A 24541-nucleotide genomic window follows, 5' to 3' on the forward strand; every position below is an offset into this window, starting at 1 on the left:
GTGATATTTGTAATCAGAGGGCCTAAGTTCAAATCCCAACTCTGCCATTTACACTACACACTGCCTGTGTAAAATTAGGTGAGAAATGTAAACTCTGAAAGCTTTAGTTTCTTCATGAGCATGTTGGATTCAAAGACCTCTAAGGTTCCTTCTAGCTCTAAAAAATTTCATATCCTATGAAGCAATTAGCCCATCTGCCTTTATCAGTAAGTCAAAGATTTTTATAATTATTATTATTAACATTTACATAGCATTTAAAGTTTGAAAAAGCATTGTATATCTTCTCTTATTTGATCTCTATAACAATTTAGTGAGAGAGGAGCCATTATTTGGCCATTTAGCAGGTGTGTAAATGGGCTGAGAGATTAAATGATTTGTCCAAAATTACACAGCTGGTGTTTCAGCAGGATTTGTATTCAGATTTTCCTGATTCTAATGCTCTTACTGAGCCATCTAGCTCATGCCATTTCCAAGGCACACCTAATGGATGTTATTAAATAAATCATCTCTATTTTAACGTGCTAAAAGATTGACATGCAACAGTTGCTGGAGGATGAGGAAATTAAACAATGGAGAATATTCCTGGAAGGAATAATCAGGCCAAACTACATTTTCGATTTCTTCTGTTTGTTGGACTAACTACTCCTCATGAGTTGACTTTACTGTTTACTTGTATATATTATAAATGCACATGCTACTTTTTTCTCAGAAGAACTAAAAGGGTATCCAGTCATTAATATTTTAACACTTAACTGTTTGGCAGACTCTGTGATAAGATGTCAACCCTCAGGGTTCGAGCAAAGAAAAAGGCAGCTTCATTTGACCAGCCTTCAGATAGTCTTCCTTTGAGGAGTTCCGGGAGGCAGGTATTGCACAATAATTTCTAGTCTTGTACTCTTTGGGGCTTTACTAGGTAATGGTAGTGAACACTCTAAAGTTCTGCCTCCTTTAGAATTGTTGGATTTGTTCTGCAGTCTTAAAAAGGTGGAGTTTCTTTGAATGAAGGAAACATTAAGCTGATTCTTAGGGAATATATATATATGAAGTGGGTTTTCAACTCCAAAACAATGATTGTTAAAACAATGAGTCCACCTCCAAGGAAGTCAGTAAATGATTACTGGACACCAACCACTTTCTGACTATTCAGAGCAATGATTCGAAGTGTATTTGTAAAGCCCCTGTCCAATAGGTTCGATTTTTTATTTATATCAGCACTAACTTCAAAATTGACTCTCAGAAACACTTCTTTCAAATAAGGTCAAATGAGATTCTATATGTAAATTATTTGCAAACCATTAAGAGGTATCAGTCAGCAGTTATTATTTCTTAATCATGCTGAATGATTTTGTGACCCTTTATTTTGCTGATTCCTCTCTAGGTGAAGAAAAAGGTAACAGAAGTGGCAGCAGATGATGATGATGATACCTCATGTGAAAAGAAGTACAGGAAATGTGAAAAGGCTGGGTGTACAGCAACTTGTCCAGTTTGCTTCTCAAGTGCTGCTGAAAGGTTTGCTTAGCAAATGTATCTTAGCAAGTCAGTTTGGTGAGAGTGATGCTTGTGGCAGTTCTATCTTCAAAGACCAGTTTTTCAAGAGAACTTTAATTTGTACATGCATGCAAGTAGACCCAGATTCTTACATCCAAGTTCTTTGCTCATAGAACATGACACTTTATGGTCTTGGCACATTTAATATCTACAAGCATTTGTAGAGGTTAGGATTGGAGTGAGTGGAGGGAAGAGTATCTGAGGCATCTCAGTTTTTCAGATACATTTGATTAGTATGCATATGCATATATAATAAAGGCAGGGAGATGACAGAATGGATCCCGTGTTGGATTAAAGAGACAGGAAGACCTGACTAGAATCAGACACTGACTAGCATTTGTAACAGTTAAATTAGTTTCTAGTAATAAAAATATTATATTTTATGAGGTTTATTAAAGATTATTAGAAATCAAGGATACAAAATAATAAACTATGTGCCTAGGGCTAATTAGCCCATTCACAGCTTACTCACTACATCTTGCAATGTCCAAGTAGAGGAAGAGGACGAGGTAGGCAGGCAGGCCTTACGGCCAGTTTAAATACTAATTGTGATCTCACCCAGGTGGAGACTCAGGTGAGATTATAGGGAATTCTGGGAAATACCAAGGACTTCTGGGGATTGAAGTCTAGGATTCAAATCTCCATTTTTACACATTTAGCATAGTGCCTGGTACAAAGTAGGTTCCTATTAAATGTTTATCTACTGACTGATTTTAGACACGTTTTTCAGAAAGAATAATCTTATAAATACAATTCATCACATTTTACAAAATGATCAAGATAGGAGAAAATCCTAGATATTTTTTCAACATGTTGCAAATAAGCATATAAAATTCCAGTGTCTTATAAACATTTGCACATGTTAAACATTGATGTGTAGGCCTGCTATATGCAATGTTTGCTTTAAATCAGTGTGATCCATATCCTTTTCTTTACATTGCCCTTTGTGCATTAGTACTAACATTTGCTATAAAAGTTTAAATACTCCTATTATTTAATAATGAAATCACTTAACCCTGGTCTGCTTCAGTTTCCTCATCTGTAAAATGAGGATAATAATAAAAGTACCTAACTCCCAGGATTGTGAGAATCAAATAAGACACTGGTAAAGCTCTTTGCAAACATTCAAAGTTCTATATATGTGATCCCTATTACTATGATCATGCATCGATACACATACATAATATCATATATACATGTAAAATATATTTTGGTACATAGGAAAATATCTCAAGCTATTTTCTCTTTTAGGTGAAACCTCATATTAAGAGAAAAATTGTAACTCAAGGTTTAAGAAAATTATATTAAAACTAAAACTAAAATTTAAAAAAGCATTTAATTTTCAAATTGAATCCAAAAGACCCATTTTTTTCAGCTCATTTCTTCTTTTAACTTTGAACAGTTTGCTTCTGCCAAATTTCCAATATTAAGGTCAAATTCATTAGCCAAGTTCTCACTTGGGCCTTGCCTCTTCACATTAGTCTACCTAAACATAAGCATGTATTTGGTATGAACGTGGAGCAATGATTTTCAACTTTTTATCATTTGTTTCATTGTCAGCTTTAAAGGACTCTATTTCTCTTAAAAATAAAGTGAATTAAGTTAAGTTCTTCTAGAAAGGATTTTGTTGTTGAGAAATTTTACTGTAACAAGGTAATTGTAGAAACACTGGCATATAAAACTGTAGTTGAGAATTACTGACATGATATTTCATGGAAATAATCATTTTGCATGTTAAATAAGGTGCCGTGAGATAAAACTATAGTGAATACAGAAAATCATTACAGTGGGGACAGTACCCTAATCTTTTAATTCAATGTTCCCATCAGATTTTGTTTAGGGTTTGGTTGATCAAAGAATGAGTGCTGGGTTGATGTATTGGAGAAAATTTCATTTTATGACCATATGTGTAATCTTGTTTTCCTTAGATGTGCAAAAAATGGCTATACATCTCGATGGTATCATCTATCCTGTGGAGAACATTTTTGCAATGAATGTTTTGACCATTATTACCGGAGGTATGCTTGTTAATTGGTCAGATTCTAAATTCCTGAACTTCAGAAAGATTTACTGGATTTTTCTGAATTGCTTATCTTCTAAAGCAAAAATGTAAACAATTAGAATTGTAGCATTTAAGAAGTTAACCAGTCCAAACCATACCTGAAAGGAATCCTCTCTTTCTCTGTCTCTACATGTATTTGTGTATACACAGCACTTGAGAATAATTGCCAGCTTACAGAAATTCTTGTCCACTGAATTCATAGTAGGGAACTCTCTCTGATCATGGGGTTGCAAGAGAATATTAACCACCAGAGGGCAATGTATGGGCAGCCATCTTCAAAAAAAAAAAATCAGGCTTAAACTTCTTAAAAGCACTGGATTTGTGAGTGTTTATTTAATAAAGTATTCTTCTCTCATCCCCTTATTATTTCTCTTATAGATAGAAGTAGCTTATAAAAAAATTAAATAACCAGAACTTTTAAAAATGGAATATCATTTTTAATCACCTGATTTTTTTTTTTAAGTCACAAAGATGGTTATGAAAAATATGCTGCTTGGAAAAGAATATGGACTAGTAATGGGAAATGCGAGCCCAGTCCCAAAGCATTTATGGCTGATCAACAGCTTCCATATTGGGTAAGGAGCATGCTGCTTTTTGTACCTTTTAATGCGATTGAATTTTAGAAACAATGGCATAGATCCAAGTTCTTCCTCTCTTATTGCTAGAAAACACTTTCTGACCACCACATTCAGTTCACTTTGTTGGGATCTGGTTTGATGTTGAATCAGAAATTGACTGTTTGGATAGAAGTGAATTATCAGGGGTTTCAGTGGAAGTGGTGAAGGAGAGACAACACTCAGGATTGCTGAAAGGTTATTTGTATCATGTAGAAGAAGGCATCATGAGTAATGGGAGTGAGGGTTTTAGTGCATAGGTGGTAGAAGCAAATGTGTAAATATTTGCTTACTCATTACTGTTCTTTTTTTTTTTTAAACGCCTAATATACACTCTAGGTTCAGTGCACAAAACCTGACTGTGGGAAATGGAGACAGCTTACAAAGGAAATTCAGCTTACATCGCAAATGGCACAGGCGTATCGCTGTGGTACCAAACCAAATGCCACAGTTAAGGTGTGTCCTGTCGTGGTTTTCCTTTTGATTCTGTTGACAACCTAGCTTTTTGTGAAAGTCATGCATTTCTTGTTTACTGAATTTAGCATATTGATTTTCCTTTATGTCAGTTCTTCTGAAACTAAAAGATAGATAAATGATATAATCTTTAGTACTTTAGAAATAGTCTAAATTAATTATTTTTAAAATTCATCTTTAATTCAAATGCTTTAAAATTAATTTAATTTTTCATGTATAGAATAAGACCACTCTGATTCCAGAAGTAAAACTTTTCTTTATCTATTTCACATGAAAAGTATTATTGGAGTAGTATCTAAGATTCATATTAAAGTTCCAGAAATCCCAAGTTTTAAATTACCATGCTAAATTAGTTGCCATATTAATAGTTGCAGAGCTGTTTTAGTTTTTAGGTCAGGCCCTGGGGTTCTCAGAGTTTTATGGGGGGAAAAAATCATACTCTCATGGGGGACAACTTTTAAGTTTCTAAACTCAAATGAGAGGATTGATTTGTAAACAGATGTGAAAAATGAATTTCACAGATAAATGAAGTTAAATTATGTTTAGATTAAGGGCTTTTACATAGGCAGTGATATGTTGGTGTTCTTTTGTAGACAGAGGGCTCAGACCAGTGTTCCCAACCAGAAGATCTAGTAAGTAAACTACCATCTATAGATTCTTTCTTATTTGCCCTCATGACAACTTTGTTTTTAAGCCCTATTTGTGAATGACAGTGATATTCTTCTGAATTTTCTCTACTTGGCCATTGATGAAAGTACCATCTCCCATTCTTAAAAAATTTGCTGTGGTATTTCTTTCAAAAATGGTTGTCAGTTTCTTGCCAGATGCCCCAGTTGCATTAGGAAGAGCTCTTGTCCTAAGCTTTCCTTCATTAGGAAAAAAAGGCATGCCACTCTTATTGTATTTTCATTGTCATGTAAAACACACTTTCATATTGGTCATTGTTGTGAGAGCACCCTCAGACATAACCAAACCCCCAAAATAAAATCATAACTATCACTGATGTGAAAGAACTCCAACAGCTCTTTCTCTGGAAATGGATAACATGTCCCATCACAACTCTTTCAAGATTTTCTCAGAATTGCTGAAACTTTTTTTTTTACCTCTTTGCTCAAGATTCAGATGTACCAGTGTTTCCATGTGTTCTGACTTCTGACATCTTTAGCCTTTTGTTCTTTCTCTGCTCAATTGTAGCAACAAGGAATTAATTTCACTAGCAAATTGAAGCTATCTGCTCATTTAGGTGAAATCTGATATCTTTACTTGATCATCTATAGGTAGGACTTCTGTATCATAATTCCAATGTGCCATATATATCCTGATTGCCTGAATAAAAATTTTTGCTTTCATTTAATCATAAATTTCAGTGACTTTAAAAATCACTGTTAATTTCACTGCAGTGTGATTTCATTTGTATGAATATTTCGTTATACATATCTGTAAAAGGAGCTAAAGAAGGAAATTACAACCTACTCTAGTATCTCTACCAAGAAAACCCCAAATGTGGAGTCATGAAGAGTCAAACATGACTGAAAACAGTTAAACAATGAGCAAAAAGTGACTATGAAGAAATATCTTACCTTTGTAAGCTTGCCTCTCTAAAGCTTTGATAAGCCATAATGGCACTCCATTTCATACTGCTGCTAATTGTGACTAATTCTTTTATTTTGTTCAGGGTATCTAGAACTACAACAGCTATTTCTTGGTTTTACTCAGACTTGCTTGTATTTAAAGATCAATATCAAAAAAGACGTGCTTCTCTGATAACACTTATTTTTAACAGAGTTTTTGTTTTTTTTTTTTTTTGGCTAGCTTTGGTAAGATCCCTAGGAAATGGTATTTCTGACATAACCATTAATTGTCATGGGTGTATTTTGACTTCCATCGATGAAATTTAGTTTAGGATAATGTTATGTATTCTGGGAACTGGCTAATACTTTGTTGTTAGTATGTGTTTTTTTAATCTTATTCTGGACTTTATTGTGGTTGAAACTTTCTATTAATCTTTGATCAGAATCATTAAAGATGGATTTGATTGGAATATTATTTAGTGTGTTGTGTCCAGTGCCCAATATTTAGAGTTCAGTTTTTATTTTAAAATAAAAAGTAGCTTTTATAATAAAGTTAAAATGTGGATATGGTGGGAAGGATAGTATGCTTTCCTAAATTACTTCAAAGATGATGTTTCAGTTGTACTCTATATCAGATTACTTCAGAATATAAACTTCTTAAATGCATGGATGTTTTTTGTTTATATGCCCAGCACCTAGCACAGTTCCCTACATATGATATATTCTTAATAAATGTTTATTGGCTATTTTGACTTTGATTATAGGAAATGTAAAATCTTTAAAGTCTTCAATCAGGAAGTATAGTAGAAAGCCCACCTGTCCTAAAATCAGAGCACTAGCTTTCACATCTCCCCTCTGCTATCTACTTACCTTTATGATCATGGTCAGGTCATTTAGCCTCACTGGGCCTCAGTTTCCTCATCTATAAAATGAGCAGGTTTGGACAAGATGACATCAGAGTTCTCTTTCAGCTCTGGCCCTATGAACTATATGGAAAAACTGGTTAGAAAACTTAAGTATGAGAAGCCATATTTGGTACAAATCTTTTTTTTCTTTTCTTTTTTTTTTTAAACCCTTACCTTCTGTCTTGGAGTCAATACTGTGTATTGGCTCCAAGGCAGAAGAGTGGTAAGGGGGTCAAGTGACTTGCCCAGGATCACACAGCTGGGAAATGTCTGAGGGCAGATTTGAACCTAGGACCTCCCGACTCTAGGGCTGACTCTCAATCCACTGAGCTACCCAGCTGCCCCCTTGGTACAAATCTTATGTGTTTGTGTGTATATTATTATTCAAGCCTGAGTGGAGAAAACACTGAATAAGAAAGGAAGGGGAAAGCTAATGTGAAATGAAGAAAATCATTTTAGCCTTAGTGAATATTTTAACTGTTTTTTCTTCTCTTCTCTTCTGTCGTCTTGATATCCCTAACTATTCTTTCCTTTCCCATCTTGCTCTCCTCTCATCCCCACCTCAGAGAGTAGCTGAGGTGTCTAATCAGTGGTGGTATTCCATGCTTATCCTTCCTCCCTTTCTGAAAGATAGCGTGGCTGCCCCTTTATTATCTGCCTATTATCCTGACTGTGTGGGCATGAGCCCCTCCTGCACCAGTACCAACCGCGACCCCAGGGAAGCCAGTCCTCAGAAAGCAGAGCAGTGCAAGGCAGCGGCAGGCGTGTTTGGTAAGAAATGTTCCCCCTGGGCTGGGTTACTCTTCATTTCCTTGCCTTTTTCTCTTCAAAGTAAGAGTCAGGAAAACATAAATATTTCCCTTTCAGTCAAAACAAGCTTGATAGGTAGCACTTCACTCTTTGGATTTGATTGTTCATGATTTGACAATCATTTCCTTATGTGTGCTTAGTGTAGCTTTCTTATGACAGCCCATCCTAGTTTTCAAGGGAAAAAATCCTGAAATTTGCCCAGAGTAGTTTTGGGGACCAGATTCTTAGACATTGACACTTGGAAAAACCTTTTTTGGGGGGGGCTCACTTTTTTCAGTTGAAAAGAATCAGAATGGGTGGAGGGAATCCCTTGTTCTACTTCCTATAAAACTACTAGCTGCCTTGTTAATAAAATAAATAGATCTTATAAGACCTGTAAGTCACTGGGGTCAAACAATTCCCTGCAAACACTCCTGAATGAATTTCAAACCAGATTAAAATATAACTAGGAAGTACTTAACAAAATAAATAAAAATACAATAAAACCTAGATAATGTAAATTTGTGGTTTTCTAAGTCATTATGTGGCCTCAGGAATCTGTTTCAGTTAGAGCCTGACACTACTGGTGTAAGGCACCCTAACTTCCTGGAGTCCTGGTACTGCCCCAATTGCAGAGGCCCCTGTGAAAATGTAGGCTTGGGAACCCTGAAAGAAGTACTACTAAACATCCCTCCCTCTCCCCAGTAGAGGGATGTAGGAGCTACAGATATGGAATGTACTGTCAGGCTCAGTTGGCCATTCAGTTTTGAGTAAATGTTAGTTTTTATTAAGTAGCATTCATAATTCACTGGGGGTGAGACTTGAGGAAAAATGACCATAGTATGAAAACAAAACAAGAAATAGCAATGATATCTTTAAAATTAGATGTAGGAGTCACCCTCCTTCCTTTATGTGTTCAGTGCATGAGAGAGCTACAAAGTCAAGTCTGAGCACTCAGGCTATCAGAATTATATGCCCAACCAGTACCCCTCACCCTTTTCATAGTCCAGTCAGTCTGGCTTTCCACTATTTGTCATTACATGGCTTTCTACTATCTATCACCATCTCTAATTCTCCTACTTCTTCCTCTCTCCCACTTTAGAATTCCTGGTTTCCTTCTAGACTTAGTTCAACCTTAATTTCTTTGATTGTAAAATGAGGGGGCTGGAGATGGCCTCTGAATTCCCTTTTATGTCCATGATTCTTAACTGAAGCATGAAGAAATTAACTAGCTAGTAGAAAATGAGCCCATTAAAGTCCATGACTGTTTTGTTTTTGCATCCAGAGCCCCTGGCATAGTGCCTCCTATAAGTAGTAGGCAATTAAACATTTGTTGAGTTGGAAGGAAAGAAAGAATCAATTTGAGGACCACCTTCTATATGAAGTCTTTCCTGATTCTCCCCCCAGCCCCAGTATGCTTTTCCCATCAAATTACTTTATATCTGTTTTATACATATACATATACACACACATGCTGTCTCCAGTTTCTTTAGGGCTGGGATTGTTTTTATCTTTGTATCCCTAGTGCCTGGCACACAGTAGGTGCTTAATAGATGCTTGTTGATGGATTGAAAACACATGTTGTTAATGGGGTGTGTGACTGACTTGTACTTTATCTTCTTTTAGTTCCTGAGATGAACCAGTACTTCCAGCCTTTCTACCAGCCCAACGAATGTGGAAAAGCTCTATGTGTGAGGCCAGATGTGATGGAACTGGATGAGCTCTATGAGTTCCCAGAATACTCACGAGACCCCACCATGTATTTGGCTTTGAGAAACCTCATCCTTGCTCTGTGGTATTCTAATTGCAAAGTAAGCAAGATGGGCATTGTTTTGTGGTACAATTAGAATAACACATGAATGTGTACAAATATATGCATACTTAGATTTATATCTGTGTGTATTTGTGTATGCACACACACATATATATGTCTAAGGAAAATTCATGCTTTCTGTACACAGACTTGGATTCTGTAAGAGGAAAGCTTGAATGGTCATTGAGAAAGGGAGACATCTACAAGGTATAGAGACCTATTTTACAAGGTACAGTGGAAATAGGAAACCAGGTCTCTCCTCTGGAGGTAGTCCTGGAAGAAGTATTATTATGTGGTGACAAGAAAGGGAGATGGAAAACCAACAAATCACAGCTCTGTCTGTAATGAGCTGACCTCAGACAAGTAGCGTGATCTTTTCAGACATCAGTTTGTTGATCTGTGAAACTGAGAAACTCTCATAAGGAGGTTGTGAAATTAAATGGGAAGGAATATATATATATTTTAAAAGACTTGAATTCTTGACTTTGTCAGTCAATTCTTGACTTTCTTCTCTCCCTACTTGTAATCTTGATTAAGCATTTCATTGGTCTTTGAATTTTTTTTGACCACTCAAGTGGCTTTAGAAATGATCAGAATAATATAGTTAAGTATTAGTTATTATACTGAATATATACTAATTTATAACAAAGAATTACCTACAGTTCTTGTCCATATGTGTATGTTCAAAACTGTTTGTCAACTTATATAATTTACAGGAAAAGAAATTGTAATGAACATTAAAGTTTATTGTATTTTAGATCTTTTCATCATTAGTGCCCACATATATAATATATTTTTATTTAGGTAAAAAAAGGGTGTGCTTGCTCAATTGTATCCTGCCTTTTTTTATTCTCATATTAATATCTTCTGGTAGTTATTTGACCCACCTGTTAAAATATCTACTTATTTTTTTCTTTGCTTTTGGGCATTTAAATTAAATACATATGCTCAATGAGGTTTAATACATGTGTTCAGTGAGGTTTTCCTCCTATTTCATTATGATGTAAGAATCTCTTGAAAGTCATTTGACCTTTTCAAACTGACTATATTTTTTAATAAAGAGATTCTGCTGTTCCTGCTTAGAAGCACACAGTAGAGATGTCCTGTGATAATGTTGGTGATCTAAATAAACTGAAAAATTTTAAATATATTTTTTTAATTTGCCCAACATAATTTTCAAGTGATTATATATTTTACCTGATTTCCATAACCATTGCCAAGCTTGTTCTGCCATGCCATATCTTTCCATGTAATTAACATGCTTCCACTTTTCCTTTTGTACTTGCTCATGTTCTTCCATCAGCAAGGATTTGAAATGAGGAGTAATTATAGAGGAAAAAATAAAAAAGAAACCAAAAAATGTTTGAGAGAATTTCCTGGAAGCACTGAGAGATTGTCACTAGTTCAAGGTCACATAGCTGTCATGTACTAAAGGCAGAACTTGCATTTATGAAGGTCTTTACTCCTGGGTCATTCCCCTAAACAACTATGCCATATTATCTGTCATTTGTCTTTAGAATTTGAGGGAACATGGTATTTACTGAAATGTTGAAGTAGGAGGAAGGACTATGGTGTCCAAAGTATATCATCTTCCACGTCCAATTTTTTGAGAAATGCTTTGAATTCTCACTAGTGGTTAGTTCTGACTAATTCTTCACTAAAACAAGATCCTCTATCCCACAGATCGTTTCTCAGTGACGTCGGCACAATTTTAAAAGCTTCTACAAATAGGCAGCCAATTATTTCTGTGGTAATCTTTTGTTCAACTAAATTTTTGGTGGAAAAGAATTTTGAGCTTTCAGGAATTTTTTATGATAAAACACGAAGGCTTGTATTTCTCTACTCTGTAGGTAACTTCTGTTTGTTCTTTGTAGCTGGCTGATAACTAATGAGTACTTACATCTCTGAAATATTTCGTTACTTTGACAGTTTTGTTTTGTTCCAAAACACAGGAAGCACTTACCCCTCAGAAATGCACTCATCATATCATCGTTCGAGGCCTTGTGCGCATTAGATGTGTTCAGGAGGCAGAGAGGATACTTTATTTTATGACAAGAAAAGGTCTGATCAATACTGGGGCGTTGTCAGTCAGCCCTGATCATCATCTTCTCCCAAAAGACTACCACAATGTAGGTAGCAATAATTTATTACAATGATTCCTCTACTGCTAATAATCACTTAACTACTCTAAGACTCATTTATAAAATGGGGATAATAATGACTATAGCACTACTTTTCAGGATTGTTTGGAAGATTTAAGTTTGTTGTTATAATGCAAATGATGATACACACTATTAATATACTAATGGTAACATTGATAGGTCACATGGATCTTGGCGGAAAGTCAAGTATGGCTCCTACAAAAAACAACATGGAAAGAGTAATTCCCTCAGAGAAGGAAATGGCAAGCATCATTTCCCTAAACCATGAGTAGGAGTGTGGGGGACAAAATTTATGATGGCATGTGCAATGGTTCAATGGGGATTTGATTGGAGATGTAGATTCTAAATGATCACTATTGCAAATAATAATATGGAAATAGATCTTGATCAATGAAATATGTAAAACCCAGTGGAATTGCTCATTAGCTACAGGAGTGGGTGGGAGGAGGAAAAGGAAAGAACATGAATCATGTAACCATAGAAAAATATTCTAAATTAAATAAAATTTTAAAAAATGGCATACACAAAAAGAAAATAGATTTGTGAGAGATTATAGAAAATGGAGATGAATGAACTATGTACAGCAGTGAGTTTCAGCATGTAGTTGTGTAACGAGTTTTTTCCTTTTTTTTTTTTAAGAAATCAGTTATCATTGTTGGGGCTGGTCCATCAGGATTAGCAGCTGCTAGGCAATTGCACAACTTTGGAATTAAGGTAAGGAACTCTTAAAATGCAGGGTTAGTTAGAGATGGGAGATCCTAGGTTCAAATTTGCCCTCAGACACTTCCCAGCTGTGTGACCCTGGGCAAGTCACTTAAGCCCCATTGCCTAGCCCTTACCACTCTTCTGCCTTGGAGCCAATACACAGTATTGACTCCCAAGATGGAAGGTAAGGGTTTTAAAAAAAAATGCAGGGTTAGAAATGTTGTAGAATAAAGTGGCCTTTTGACTGTTTTTTCCCAAAAGTGTTATAAGTGTGTTCCCTTCTGTTTAGGAGAATGTAAATATTTATAATACTGATGACTAATTAGCCCCAATAGAGACATAATATATAAGGTAGATGTAATGATCAAAATAAGATTTGTGAGAAATAAAAATTGTGATGGTTTTGCAGAAATACCTTTAGACTTCTAGAGGCATCATAGCATCGTGTTTAGAGTGGTGGGCTTAGAGTTGGGAAAAAAGTTTATTCCAATTAACCTCCCTTCCTTTCTTTTTACTGTTCTCTATGATTATAATTTCCTTCTTCCCTTTCACCTGTTTAATTTCTACTCATCCTTAAAATCTAAACTCAAATACCATCTTTCTTAAAACTTTTACTAATCTATCTTTCCTTACCAGTCAGTAACAATGTTTTCCCCTTTGACCTCACATTACACTTTGATTTGCAATTCTTTAATGCACTTTTGAATTTTTTTGTCTTATAAGTTACTTCTTCATGTCTATATGTTAGCTACATTATAGACAATGTATTCCATAAGGGCAATTTCAGCTTACCTACTAGCAGTGTAGTCTGCACACAGTAGGTAGATAATAAGTGTTTGTTGAAAGGCTGTTCTTGTAAAGAACACTTAACTTCAAGAGAAACAAATACCTTTCATATTCTTTATCTTGCCTAAAAGTCCTTGACAGATTGATAGATTTATTAACCAATTTTTTTTTCCTTTCTTGTGAGGTTGACAGAAAAAAACACTCATAAATATGTTTCAAAGACTTTTCCTTGTTTTAACTGAATGACATTTTTTAAAGCATGTCCTAGCTGGCATAGAAAGGATCAGATTCAACTCAGAAGGGAAATATGTTGCTTTAAAAAGATATTCACACTGTGGGAATAAATGATTACACCTTTGGGGAACTTATTACATTCAGGTTTTTTTTAAACCCTTACTTTCTGTCTTTTGAATCAATACTATGTATTGGCAGAAGAGCAGTAAGGGCTAGGCAATAGGGGTTAAGTGACTTGCCCAGGGTCACACAGCTAGGACCTGTCTGAGGCCAGTGAACCCAGAACCTCTCATCTGCCCCTTACCTTCAATTTTGAAACCTATATGTAATGAGGGATGCTGAAACTGGGGTGGGGGAGCAAAGAGAGAGGGGCAGGTTGCAGTAATAATGATACATCACCATTTTTTGCTTCTTGAATTATGTGTCTATGCAGGTGATCGTCCTTGAAGCCAAAGACAGGATTGGTGGACGAGTCTGGGATGACAAATCCTTTAAAGGAGTCACAGTTGGAAGAGGAGCTCAGATTGTCAATGGCTGTATAAACAACCCTATAGCCCTAATGTGTGAGCAAGTGGGTTTCTCTAAGAGAGCTGCACTATAAATAAGGGAAAGAATAGTAGTTCAGGAATCTTGTGTGTATGGCTTAATTTTCTATTACTTAGAAACAAACTTTGATTACTGAAATAATTTTTTTTCTCTTCTAGTATTTAAAGAAGGAGTATTTGTAATACTGTCCCGAATGGATGAACCTACCTTTTCATTTTTTAAAGCAATTAAAATGAGCCTTTAATATCTTTGAAGGCTACTAGGAAAAAATTTTGAAGAGCTATAAAGAATAATATCTCCTTAAATAATAATTAGTTTGTTAACTTTCAACTTTGTGTTTATTTATGACAGCGAGGGAAGACAGGGAGAATGTGAGAGAGGAACCGGGAAAAAAAAGAAAGCGTAGGAAAGGGTAGAATATAAAAGCAATGGGAGAAAATTGATTTAGCATCAATAAATATTGATTAAACAGCATGGTATTGTGACTAAAGGGTTCGACTTGAACCCAGGAAGGCTTTGGTTTAAACCTTACCTTAGGCATTTCCTAGCTGTTTGACTTTGACCAAGACACTCTACGCATGTTTCTTCATCTGTAACCTGAGGGAGTAATCATAGCATAAACAAAAGTTGTAAGGGTCACGTGAGATTTTACATATAAAGCACTTTGTAAAACCTAAACATGATATGAATATGAGCTACTAAGAGCCGTAGGGAGGATGATGCTATGCTATGGCCCAAAACTTAGTTTTAAGTAGGATTAATTGGTTTCTTTATAGTCATAAACTGCTTGAGCTTAAAAGGACATCATAGTATATAGTCCAATCTCTTCATTTTACAGAGGAAGAAATTGCGAGCTAGAGAGATTAAATGACTTGCCCATGGTCAGCAGTTAGTGGTAGAACTAAGTCAAGAACCAGTTCTGATTCCCAGGTTATATTCTTTCAATTTTACAATTGTATCATAAGTATTTCCCCCAGCCTGCCACTTTTTGGTCATTTTTTTCCTGTTGGGGTAGTAGGATGAAAGCCATTCATCTTAAAATCATATATCTAAGAGCTCAATAGCAAGCATCTGGGCCTAGATGCTCTCAATTGTGGTCAATAGGAAGTTTTCCCACTTCCTTTTAAGTGGTGTGTCATGCCCTAGTGTGAGAATATAACCCTAAGTGTAGAAGGCTACACCAGCTGTTGACTGTATTATTATAGTACAGGATGATCAAGCCATATACATCCAACACTCAAATTTACCTCATCTAAAGTTAGTTATCCAAGATCTTTGAATGAGACTTCAAAATATTTTTTACTTTATTTTTGAACCTTTTCAGTAAATAATACCCTCTAGCTGTCATTTGTTTTGAGAGTATGATTTTTTTAGTTTTATAAAAGATTAAATTGAGTCGACTCTGAACAGACACCAGCTTTAAGTACATGTTATAGGATCATTATGTGTTCTTCTAATTCATTCTGCTAAATACTGGGATGTTGGGAATTTTTTTGTTTTGTAATGATTTAAGAAGATAATTTTTTCTAAGGAAAATGACTTTTTTCATTCCCGTTTTGAAGCTTGGCATCCAAATGCACAAACTTGGAGAAAGATGTGACTTGATCCAGGAAAGTGGAAGAATAACTGATCCTACTATTGATAAACGCATGGACTTTCACTTTAATGCCATCTTGGATGTTGTTTCTGAATGGAGGAAAGATAAGACTCAACTACAAGATGTTCCCCTAGGAGGTATAAGGGAGAGAGGGGTATTTTTGATACTCTGTTCTTTTAATCGCAGGAGTATGTGCAAGGCTTAAGTCCTTTTCTTTGATGATGTCTAAATGGTATTGGATTGTATTAGATTTCATCCAAGAGTTTGAAACTTTTATGGATGTTAACCAGTTAATCTTTTAAATGGCCACATATTTTGTATTTACTTATTTGTATAGCTGGGTTTTTTTTTCCAGATGGAATGTAAACTTCTTGAGAGCAGGGACTATTTCATTTTTATATTTGAATATCTAATACCAATTCATTGTTTGACATAGAAATACTTTTTGAAACGAATCAATTTTCTATCACTAAACTTTAACAATAACCAGAAGTTGGCTAATATATGACAGAAAAGGAAAATGACATGCTGAAAAATAAATACACTTTTGCACTGTTGGTGGGGTTGTAAACCATTCCACCTATTTTGAAGAACAATTTGTAACTAGATTCAGAGGGCTATAAAACAATGTATACACTTTGACCTACCATTAACCATTAGGTTAATCCATTAAGGATACAGTAATATCCCTAAAAGATCAAGGAAGATGATTCGTATATACCAAAATAGCCATTCTTTTTGTGGTGGCAAAGGATTGGAAATTGAGAGGATGCTGACAGATTGGGAGATGGCAGAACAAGTTGTAGTATATGATTGTGATGGAATACTATTGTGCTATAAAAAATGAGAAAGGAAATAGTTTCAGAAAAACCTAGGAAGACTTAGATGAATTGATGTAATGTAAAGTGAGCAGAACCAAGTGCACATTATACAAAGTAACAACAATATTGTAAGGATGATCTGCTATGGAAGACTTAGCTACCCTGATCAATATACAATGATCCATAATAATTCCAAAGGACCCATGATGAAAATGCCATCCCCCTCTAGAGAAAGAACTGATGAGCTCTGAATGCAGATTGAAGCATACTTTTTTTACTTTCTTTATTTTTCTTGTTTTATTTTGTTTGAGTTTTCTTTTGCAGTATAGCTAATATGGAAATATATTTGGCATGACCTCATGTATAATCCAAGTTAAAGGGCATACTTTTCCAAGGAGAGGAGAGGGAAAGGGAGAATATGGAACTCACCATTAAAACAATGTAATTGGGAAATATTTAATGAAATCAAAATAATTTTATAAAAGGATTCTTGTTTCTCAGGAAATGAAAACTTGTTACATATTTGCTCCCAAAAGAACACCCTTCTTGCCTGTTTGTAGAGTTAAATGTGCCTGAGCTTAATCAGGAAGGGCATTTGGAAACTGAGAACTTCTTTGAATAGAGGTTGGTGAATAGGGCCTGGAATACCAAAATTTAAATTTTCTTCTGCCTTGATATCTCTCTATAGAAAAGATCCAGGAAATCTACAAGGCCTTTATTCAGGAATCTGGCATCCAGTTCAACGAGCTAGAGGAACAAGTGCTTCAATTCCATCTCAGCAACTTGGAATATGCCTGTGGCAGCAACCTAAATCAGGTGTGCTTGGGTGTGTCAAATGTGTGAGTTAGTCAAAATAAGAGGCAGCATGGAATGGTGAATAGAGAGCCTCCAATTCAGGAACACATAGATTCAAGACCCTTCTCTAAGAAATAACTTGCCAGTGACCCAGGAAACTTTCTAAGACTACAAGTTGTAGGATGGTTACTAATCTCCTTTGAAAGAAATAGTGTACCTCCCTTTGAGGTAAACCTTTGAGACTCATTATAGTCCTGTATTTCCCCACACACCCCCAAAATTAGATGTTCCTTTAAAAAAAATCGCAAGGTGCATTAATATGAATTTAAGGTCAAATAGTAAACAATTATTGGTAAATATATCCTCTGGGTGGATTGTGGTTCTATTGTGAAAGAGAACCATTTGTTACCTTGGGACTGAGACTCTTTAAGGAAATGTAAGGTATACCTAGTTTATGTGTATTTATGAAATTTAAGGCATAGCCTGAGGGAGTAGGATGGATTATAATCTGTACCTACATAACAAAGCAGAGCCATATGAAATCTTACTGAGATTCTCTAGGGATTACCATAAAGTTAGGAGCCATGAGTTTAAAAACAAATGGCTCTATTTTTTAGGAAAAGTATAACTATAGCTATATACATAAAATTACAAATATAATTTCTTATAGTTTATTTTAGGACTTTAGTCCATGTTTTCCTCTGCATGTGTACATACATATTTCTGTATGCTCACATAATCACATATATTTAATAGTCTTATAAATTTTAACCTAAACCTGTGATTTCATTGGTATGAAGAAAACTAGGTGTTCATAATCCCTTTACCAGTACTGTACTCACTGGCAACTCCTCACTAACCTAATAGAGTTGCTTGGTGCATTGAGAGTGCATCGATTTGTCCTTGGTCACACGAGCAAACGTGTTTAAGACCGGACTTGATCCCAGGTTTTCATGAGTGTAAGATTAGCCATCCATCCGCTACTTGTGTGTGTATCTACAAGCAATAGTGATACAGGAGTGTGTATACACACACAGAGAGAGACTTATAGCATATATATGAGTTATTCACACTCATCTATATAATATGTTATAAAATAATTAGCATTTATGTAAGAATTTAAGATTTACAAAGTGCTTTCCTCCAACATCTTCTGAATGTGGGTAGTACAGGTTTATCATCATCTTCATTTGATAGATAAGAAGACAAATACTTAGTGTCCTGTAATTATTGTTTCAGAACTGGGATTTGAGTCCAGGTATCTTGAGTTCAAGGGCAGTAGTGTTCTTTCTATTATGCCAAGCTGCAGCCTTACATTTAACCCTTCTGGAATATTTCTTGCAAATTTACCTTTATTTTCTACTACGTGTAAGTTAACTATGCAAAGCAATTGGCACCTTCTAGAAGAACCAATACATTTGGACATCATTGTGCTCTTCTGATTTTAATTTTCTTTTTAAAAGAATTCATTCATCATTATTGGGCTGATTCATAGTTCTTTGTAAAGTGTATGATAAAAATTCTTGGATAAAGTGTTTTAGTTGCTCCTGTTGCTATGATTCAGGCTGCACTGCCACAGTTATGAAATGGAATAAACATTATTCAGAATTTGCATCTTGGATATCAATTCCATTAATGACATATGTTGCTTGGAATAGACCTAAGCTGTCTTCTATTCTAACCCCAACCTAAGTCATGAATGCCATCATCTATTTTATTAATTTACATATTATATAAAATGTATATTTTAAAATAGTTATAAAATTTAGATACTATATAAAATGTATAAAAATTATTAATTTATTTTCTCCTCTACTTTTAACATTGTAATTGAGAGGATCCTATTTTGTAATTTCACACTTGTTTTGACCTTTTCAGAATTGGATGTGAACTTGAACCAAACACTAGATATATTTTGTATTTGAGTCTCACTAAATCCTGATTAGCTTTTAAAACCCCCATTTACCTATGAGCAAGTCCTTAGAGCCAGGACAGACTTAATTTTTATCACAATAGTTAGGTGCACAGATGATGTGGATGTGAATATTCATGATTTGACTATCTTTTATTTCTTATGAATATTCACTTATGCTTATGTGATCTGTGACTTTGAAATTAAAAAAGAAAACCACAGAGTTCTCAGAATAGTTTCAAAGATATTAAAATCTTCATGAGTTGTAACCTACCCTTGTCTGGTTTTTTTTGTTAGTCTTCATGGTATCTTGAGAGCCCTGTATTGCCTTGGATGTGTTTCCCTATCATGAATTCCTTTTAGGACTTGCCAGTTGTGGCTGCATCCACTCATATAGGATTGTGTTGATTACCTCACCTACTATTTCACAGGTATCTGCCCGCTCATGGGATCACAATGAATTCTTTGCTCAGTTTGCTGGTGATCACACTCTTCTGACTCCAGGGTATTCTGTAATAATTGAGAAGTTGGCTGAAGGACTGGACATTCGACTTAAATTTCCAGTGAGTTTTAGCTAAATTAGTAAATTGCTTTGGATTTATTTTAGTTTGTTTTCAGAACAGGTGGTGTTTGAGCGAATGGGAGGAGATAGAGAAATTGTTTTCACAGTGCTTTCTTATGGGTATTGAGCTCTGTGTGATGTTTTTCCATGGAAACATTTTGTATCCATTGTTAGGCTGTAGTTAGTATCATCATCCTTACTAAGTAGGTAGCTACAGCAACCCTAAAGTAATTGGGCTTCATTTTTCAAGGAGCCTTGAATGTCCTCGGACTCAGAGATTCATCTTTGCATGATTGTTTCTACTTAATAGGTTAGAACCATTGACTATTCTGGGGAAGAAGTCCAAGTCACTACCATGGATGGCACAGTATGGACAGCACAAAAGGTAATTAATGCATCATCACTTCATTTTCTTTTCTCTTTTTTCTTTTTTTTTTTGAACACTACAAATGGCTTTTTCAGGGGCAGAGGTTTTTTGATACGTTTTTGGTATGTGTGTCAGTACATTTAAACCCCAACAAGCTTATAGTTGATTACTGAAAAAAGTTAAACAAAATAACATGGGAAGGATTGTGATGAATAGTCTTTACAGCTTTACACATAATTTACTATTAAGTAAAAGAAGGGAAGGGTGTGAGTTATAATTTTAACAAGCTAATACCAATGTTTCCACAGAGGGAAATTGTAGAATTGCTCATGCTGATGGAATCAGAAGTCCAGACCTTTGATATAAAGTTGTGTTCATTCATAAAGTTGTAGCCATTGTCTGTTATTGTTTTCATTTTGTTTTCTTAATTGTACAAGAGTCTCCACATATTTCTTTAAATGCTTCATTCTTTGTCATTTATTATGGCACAGTTATAAGTTATTCCATTTCATTCATTTGCTATAGTTTGTTCAGCTGTTTTCCATTTGTTGAGCTTTCCAAGTTTTTGCTGTTACAAGTAGTGCTGCTATAAATATTTTTGTGCATCTTTTTCTTGCATAATTATAGACTGCTTTCCAAAGTGGCTGAATCTATGCACAGCCTTAAAGGTGCCTGGTTACATGGTAGTTATCTTTAATAGCTTTTGTTTTACATTCCATATAACTGGAGTCTTCAGGAATTTGGGGGGGGCTACATTTCACATTTTAATGAAAGCATCAAAAAGACAACAAACTGCTATCAGGAATTTAGTTTAGAAAACCATTTCTGAGCTATGTCTGTCTTAGGCTCAGTGCAAGGCAGATTTAGTTCATTTCCTCACATAGTCTCCAGTACTTGGTATCATAGTTCATTTCATGTTAAGGATGATGACCCTGAATTATGGTCAAGTCCTCAGTTATTCAAGAGATTCAGCTATGTTGAAAATAGCGAGCTAGACATTGTCATGGAAAGTCCTGGCTCTGCGCCTTTTGATCTGCCCCTGGATGCTTCTCAACTAAACAGAGTTGAGAATTTCTCCCTTCCTTCATGGGTTAGATTAGGTGCCATCTCTTGTTGGAATCCTTCTTTGATCTGCCAAGTTGTTATTATTCTTGCCTTCCCCTTAGAATTATCATACATATACACATTAGTTTATATGTATCATAGCTACATCATTGTTCTGGTCTCCCTAAAGTCTTGAGGACAGGAACTTTTATTATTTCGATTTTTTTTGTCTCTTCATTTCTAGGATAACACCTTACACAATAAACATTTGTTCTTGGTCTCAGAAGCCAACTAGTCCAATCCATACCTAAAAGAGAATACTCAATAAACAATCCTCCACCCTTGTCTGAAATCTCCCTCCATTGAAGGATAGCACTACCTTGTAAAGAAGTGCATTTCATTTTTGTATAGCTCTAATTATTAGGAAGTTTTCTTTTACATCCACCCTGAATTTGCTTCTCTGTAGCTTCCAGATCCTATTCTCCATCAACAACCCCCCCCCCCCCCCAAGCCAAACAGAGCAGATGACAGCCTTTCAAACAAATGAAAACAGGGATCATTTCTCCCCTCTCCACCCACCATCTCCACATTCTTTCTTCAGTTAAAATATCTCCTCTTTATTCAGTTGTCCTATGGTGAGATCTCAGAGCCCTTCATCATTGCCTCTGAGGGTCAGAATGGGCTACGGTCCTACAGTTGTGGTCTAACCGAGAGAAAGTTAGGACACCATGGCCTCCCTAATACTGGATTCTGTGCTATTTTAAATGAAACTTTAGATCAGGTTTATATTGCAAACATATATGTATATATATAAATAAATATATAAAAATTATTAGATCAGCTGTATTAGCTACCGAGCTCACAGTCTGCTAAAAATCTTCAGTTTATTTTTCAAACTGCTACATACCTACACTTGAGCCTTATACAGTTGATTTTTTTTTAATTGAAAATTTTTATTTAATTAGTTAATTTAGAATATTTTTCCATGGTTGCCTGATTCATGTTCTTTTCTTCCCCTTTCCCCCCATAGCCAATGAGCAATTCCACTGGGTTTTAACATGTATCATAGATCAAGACCTATTTCCATATTATTGATATTTACACTAGGGTAATCGCTTAGAATCTGTATCCCTAGTCATATCCCCATTGACCCATGTGATCAAGCAGTTGTGGTTTTTTTCTGTGTTTCTACTCCCACAGTTCTTTCTCTGGGTGTAGATAGCGTTCATTCTCATAAGTCCTTCAGAATTGTCCTAGATCATTGCATACAGTTGATTTAAAAAAAAACAACTTGTTTTCATATCAATACTGTGAATTGATTCCAAGGCAGAAGAGCAGAGTATTGAATATTAATTTTAATCTTTACAGGGGTTGAGGGTCACATAGCTAGGAAGTCTGAGATCAGATTTGAACCCAGGACCTCCTGCCTTTAGACCTGACTCTCAATCCACTGAGCCACCTGACTCCCACAGTTGATTTTGAAACCCAAGTATGAGACTTTACACTTATCCCTATTAATGGAATCTTATTTGACTTGAACCCACATTCTAGCCCTTCCTTACTTTTATCTAACCTGTCACGACATGTATAAATGTGCTAAGCAATGACAGCTATTAGAGAATATAAGTTCCTTGAGGTCAGGAAAGGATCTTAGTTTTGCCTTGCATCGCCAACACAACAAACAGTGCCATTTTCATCATTGCCTTTAACCCTCATTTCTCTATCCAAGGAGTGTGAGTACCCCTAAAATAACAGTATGTAGCAAGTAGCCAATTATTTAATCTACGCCTTTATTCAGGTTGCTGATTAAAATGTTACAAGCACAGATTGGGGGGCATCTTTTGGAGACCTCTTTCCAAGTTAACATTAAACCATTAATAATTACTCTTTGGGTCTGGTCCCTTATTCAGCCCTGAATCCACAGCAGCAGCATTGTTGATGAATTCATAGCTTTCTCTCCTGTCCATAAGAATAGCATGAGAGAATTCGTCAGGTGTTTTGCTTAAATATAGGTGAACTCTATCTCCACTATGTCCCCATTCCATCAGTCAAGTATTCTTGGGAAAAGGGAAACTTGTGAAAAGCAGGACTTTTTCTTCACAAAGCTGTACTGTCTCAAACTTATGAAGTTTTTCCAAGAATCTAAGTCAGTCTTCAAGACTCCATTCCTTTCCCTTCTTTTAGAAAACTAGGACAACATTTGCTCTCCTTCAAACCTATTCTGCCTCTTTTCTTCTCTAAGGCCTTTTGGAACTTAGTGACTAATTATCTACCAGTTCATAACGTACCTTGGGATGAATTTCATCTGGGCTTGGGGACATGAACTCATTTAGAAGAGGTGAAAGGTTTCTTTCTTCTCCACCTCCCTTTTATTTTGGATTGCACCTATGATTTCCTTGGTGTAGGGATTCCCAGTGAAGTACTTCCATTGCAAATGCCCTTTCCTCACCTCTGCTTAATATTCCTACTTTTTTCTAAAACTTAGTTCAGGCACCATCTTCTACTTGAGATCTCTGATCTCTGTGCACATTGCCTTCCTCCCCTGTTTTGTATATCCCTGTGTATGTAATTATTTTTCTTCCCTGATGGAATGTAAGCTCCTTGAGGGCAGGGACTGTTTCCTTTTAGTCTTTGTATGTCCAGTGCCTAGCACAATGACTGGAACATAGTGAGTGCTTAATAAATACCTTTTGATCCATTGACTAATTCATATTTGTACTTTATCATATTTTGTAGTTATAAAGACTTTTGGTGGTACCAAGAGTTTAAATGATTTGTACAGGTTCATGTACCTAATATAGATCAAGGTATGACTTGAAATCCAAGTCTACTGATTCAGATGTCAGCTCTCTATCTCCTTATTTATTATGGATATTACTAAATTCCTACTTATCAACTACATATTAGCTTTTTTAGTTCTTTTGTTTTGAGTCTAAAAGGTATTCAATTGCGCGAAATCTCTTTGCCTCAGTTTACTCATCTGTAAAATATGGTCAATAGTAGTAGCACCTACCTCCCAGAATTGTCATGTAGATGAAATGAGATATTGTAAAGTGCTTTGCAAACTTGAAAGTGATATATACATTTTAGTTATTATTTTTGTTATAGAAGCAAAGAGTTGTTAGTCTTCTCTCTACCATCCATTACCATTATCCCATATACCCCAAGCAACTGTCCTTTCATATATTTTACCCTGCCTTGCATCATAGCTTTAAAGTTTTTGGGGAAGATCAT

General features: G+C 35.4%; 1 protein-coding gene across 1 annotated transcript in view; it reads left to right on the forward strand.

The window, feature by feature from the left end:
* Window positions 1-24541, forward strand: part of KDM1B (lysine demethylase 1B) — a 47816-nt gene that overhangs the window by 3444 nt on the left and 19831 nt on the right. The window contains exons 3-17 of the mRNA XM_007487893.3: window positions 764-866; window positions 1379-1509; window positions 3477-3566; window positions 4074-4185; window positions 4564-4680; window positions 5292-5330; window positions 7741-7945; window positions 9590-9774; window positions 11729-11905; window positions 12578-12652; window positions 14097-14234; window positions 15772-15943; window positions 17316-17443; window positions 19766-19897; window positions 20207-20281. Coding sequence (XP_007487955.1) covers window positions 777-866; window positions 1379-1509; window positions 3477-3566; window positions 4074-4185; window positions 4564-4680; window positions 5292-5330; window positions 7741-7945; window positions 9590-9774; window positions 11729-11905; window positions 12578-12652; window positions 14097-14234; window positions 15772-15943; window positions 17316-17443; window positions 19766-19897; window positions 20207-20281 — 1866 coding nt within the window. The 5' untranslated portion in view covers window positions 764-776. The remainder of the gene's footprint in view (window positions 1-763; window positions 867-1378; window positions 1510-3476; window positions 3567-4073; window positions 4186-4563; window positions 4681-5291; window positions 5331-7740; window positions 7946-9589; window positions 9775-11728; window positions 11906-12577; window positions 12653-14096; window positions 14235-15771; window positions 15944-17315; window positions 17444-19765; window positions 19898-20206; window positions 20282-24541) is intronic.

Source organism: Monodelphis domestica, chromosome 3 (assembly GCF_027887165.1).
Source record: "Monodelphis domestica isolate mMonDom1 chromosome 3, mMonDom1.pri, whole genome shotgun sequence".
Classification (NCBI taxonomy): domain Eukaryota; kingdom Metazoa; phylum Chordata; class Mammalia; order Didelphimorphia; family Didelphidae; genus Monodelphis; species Monodelphis domestica.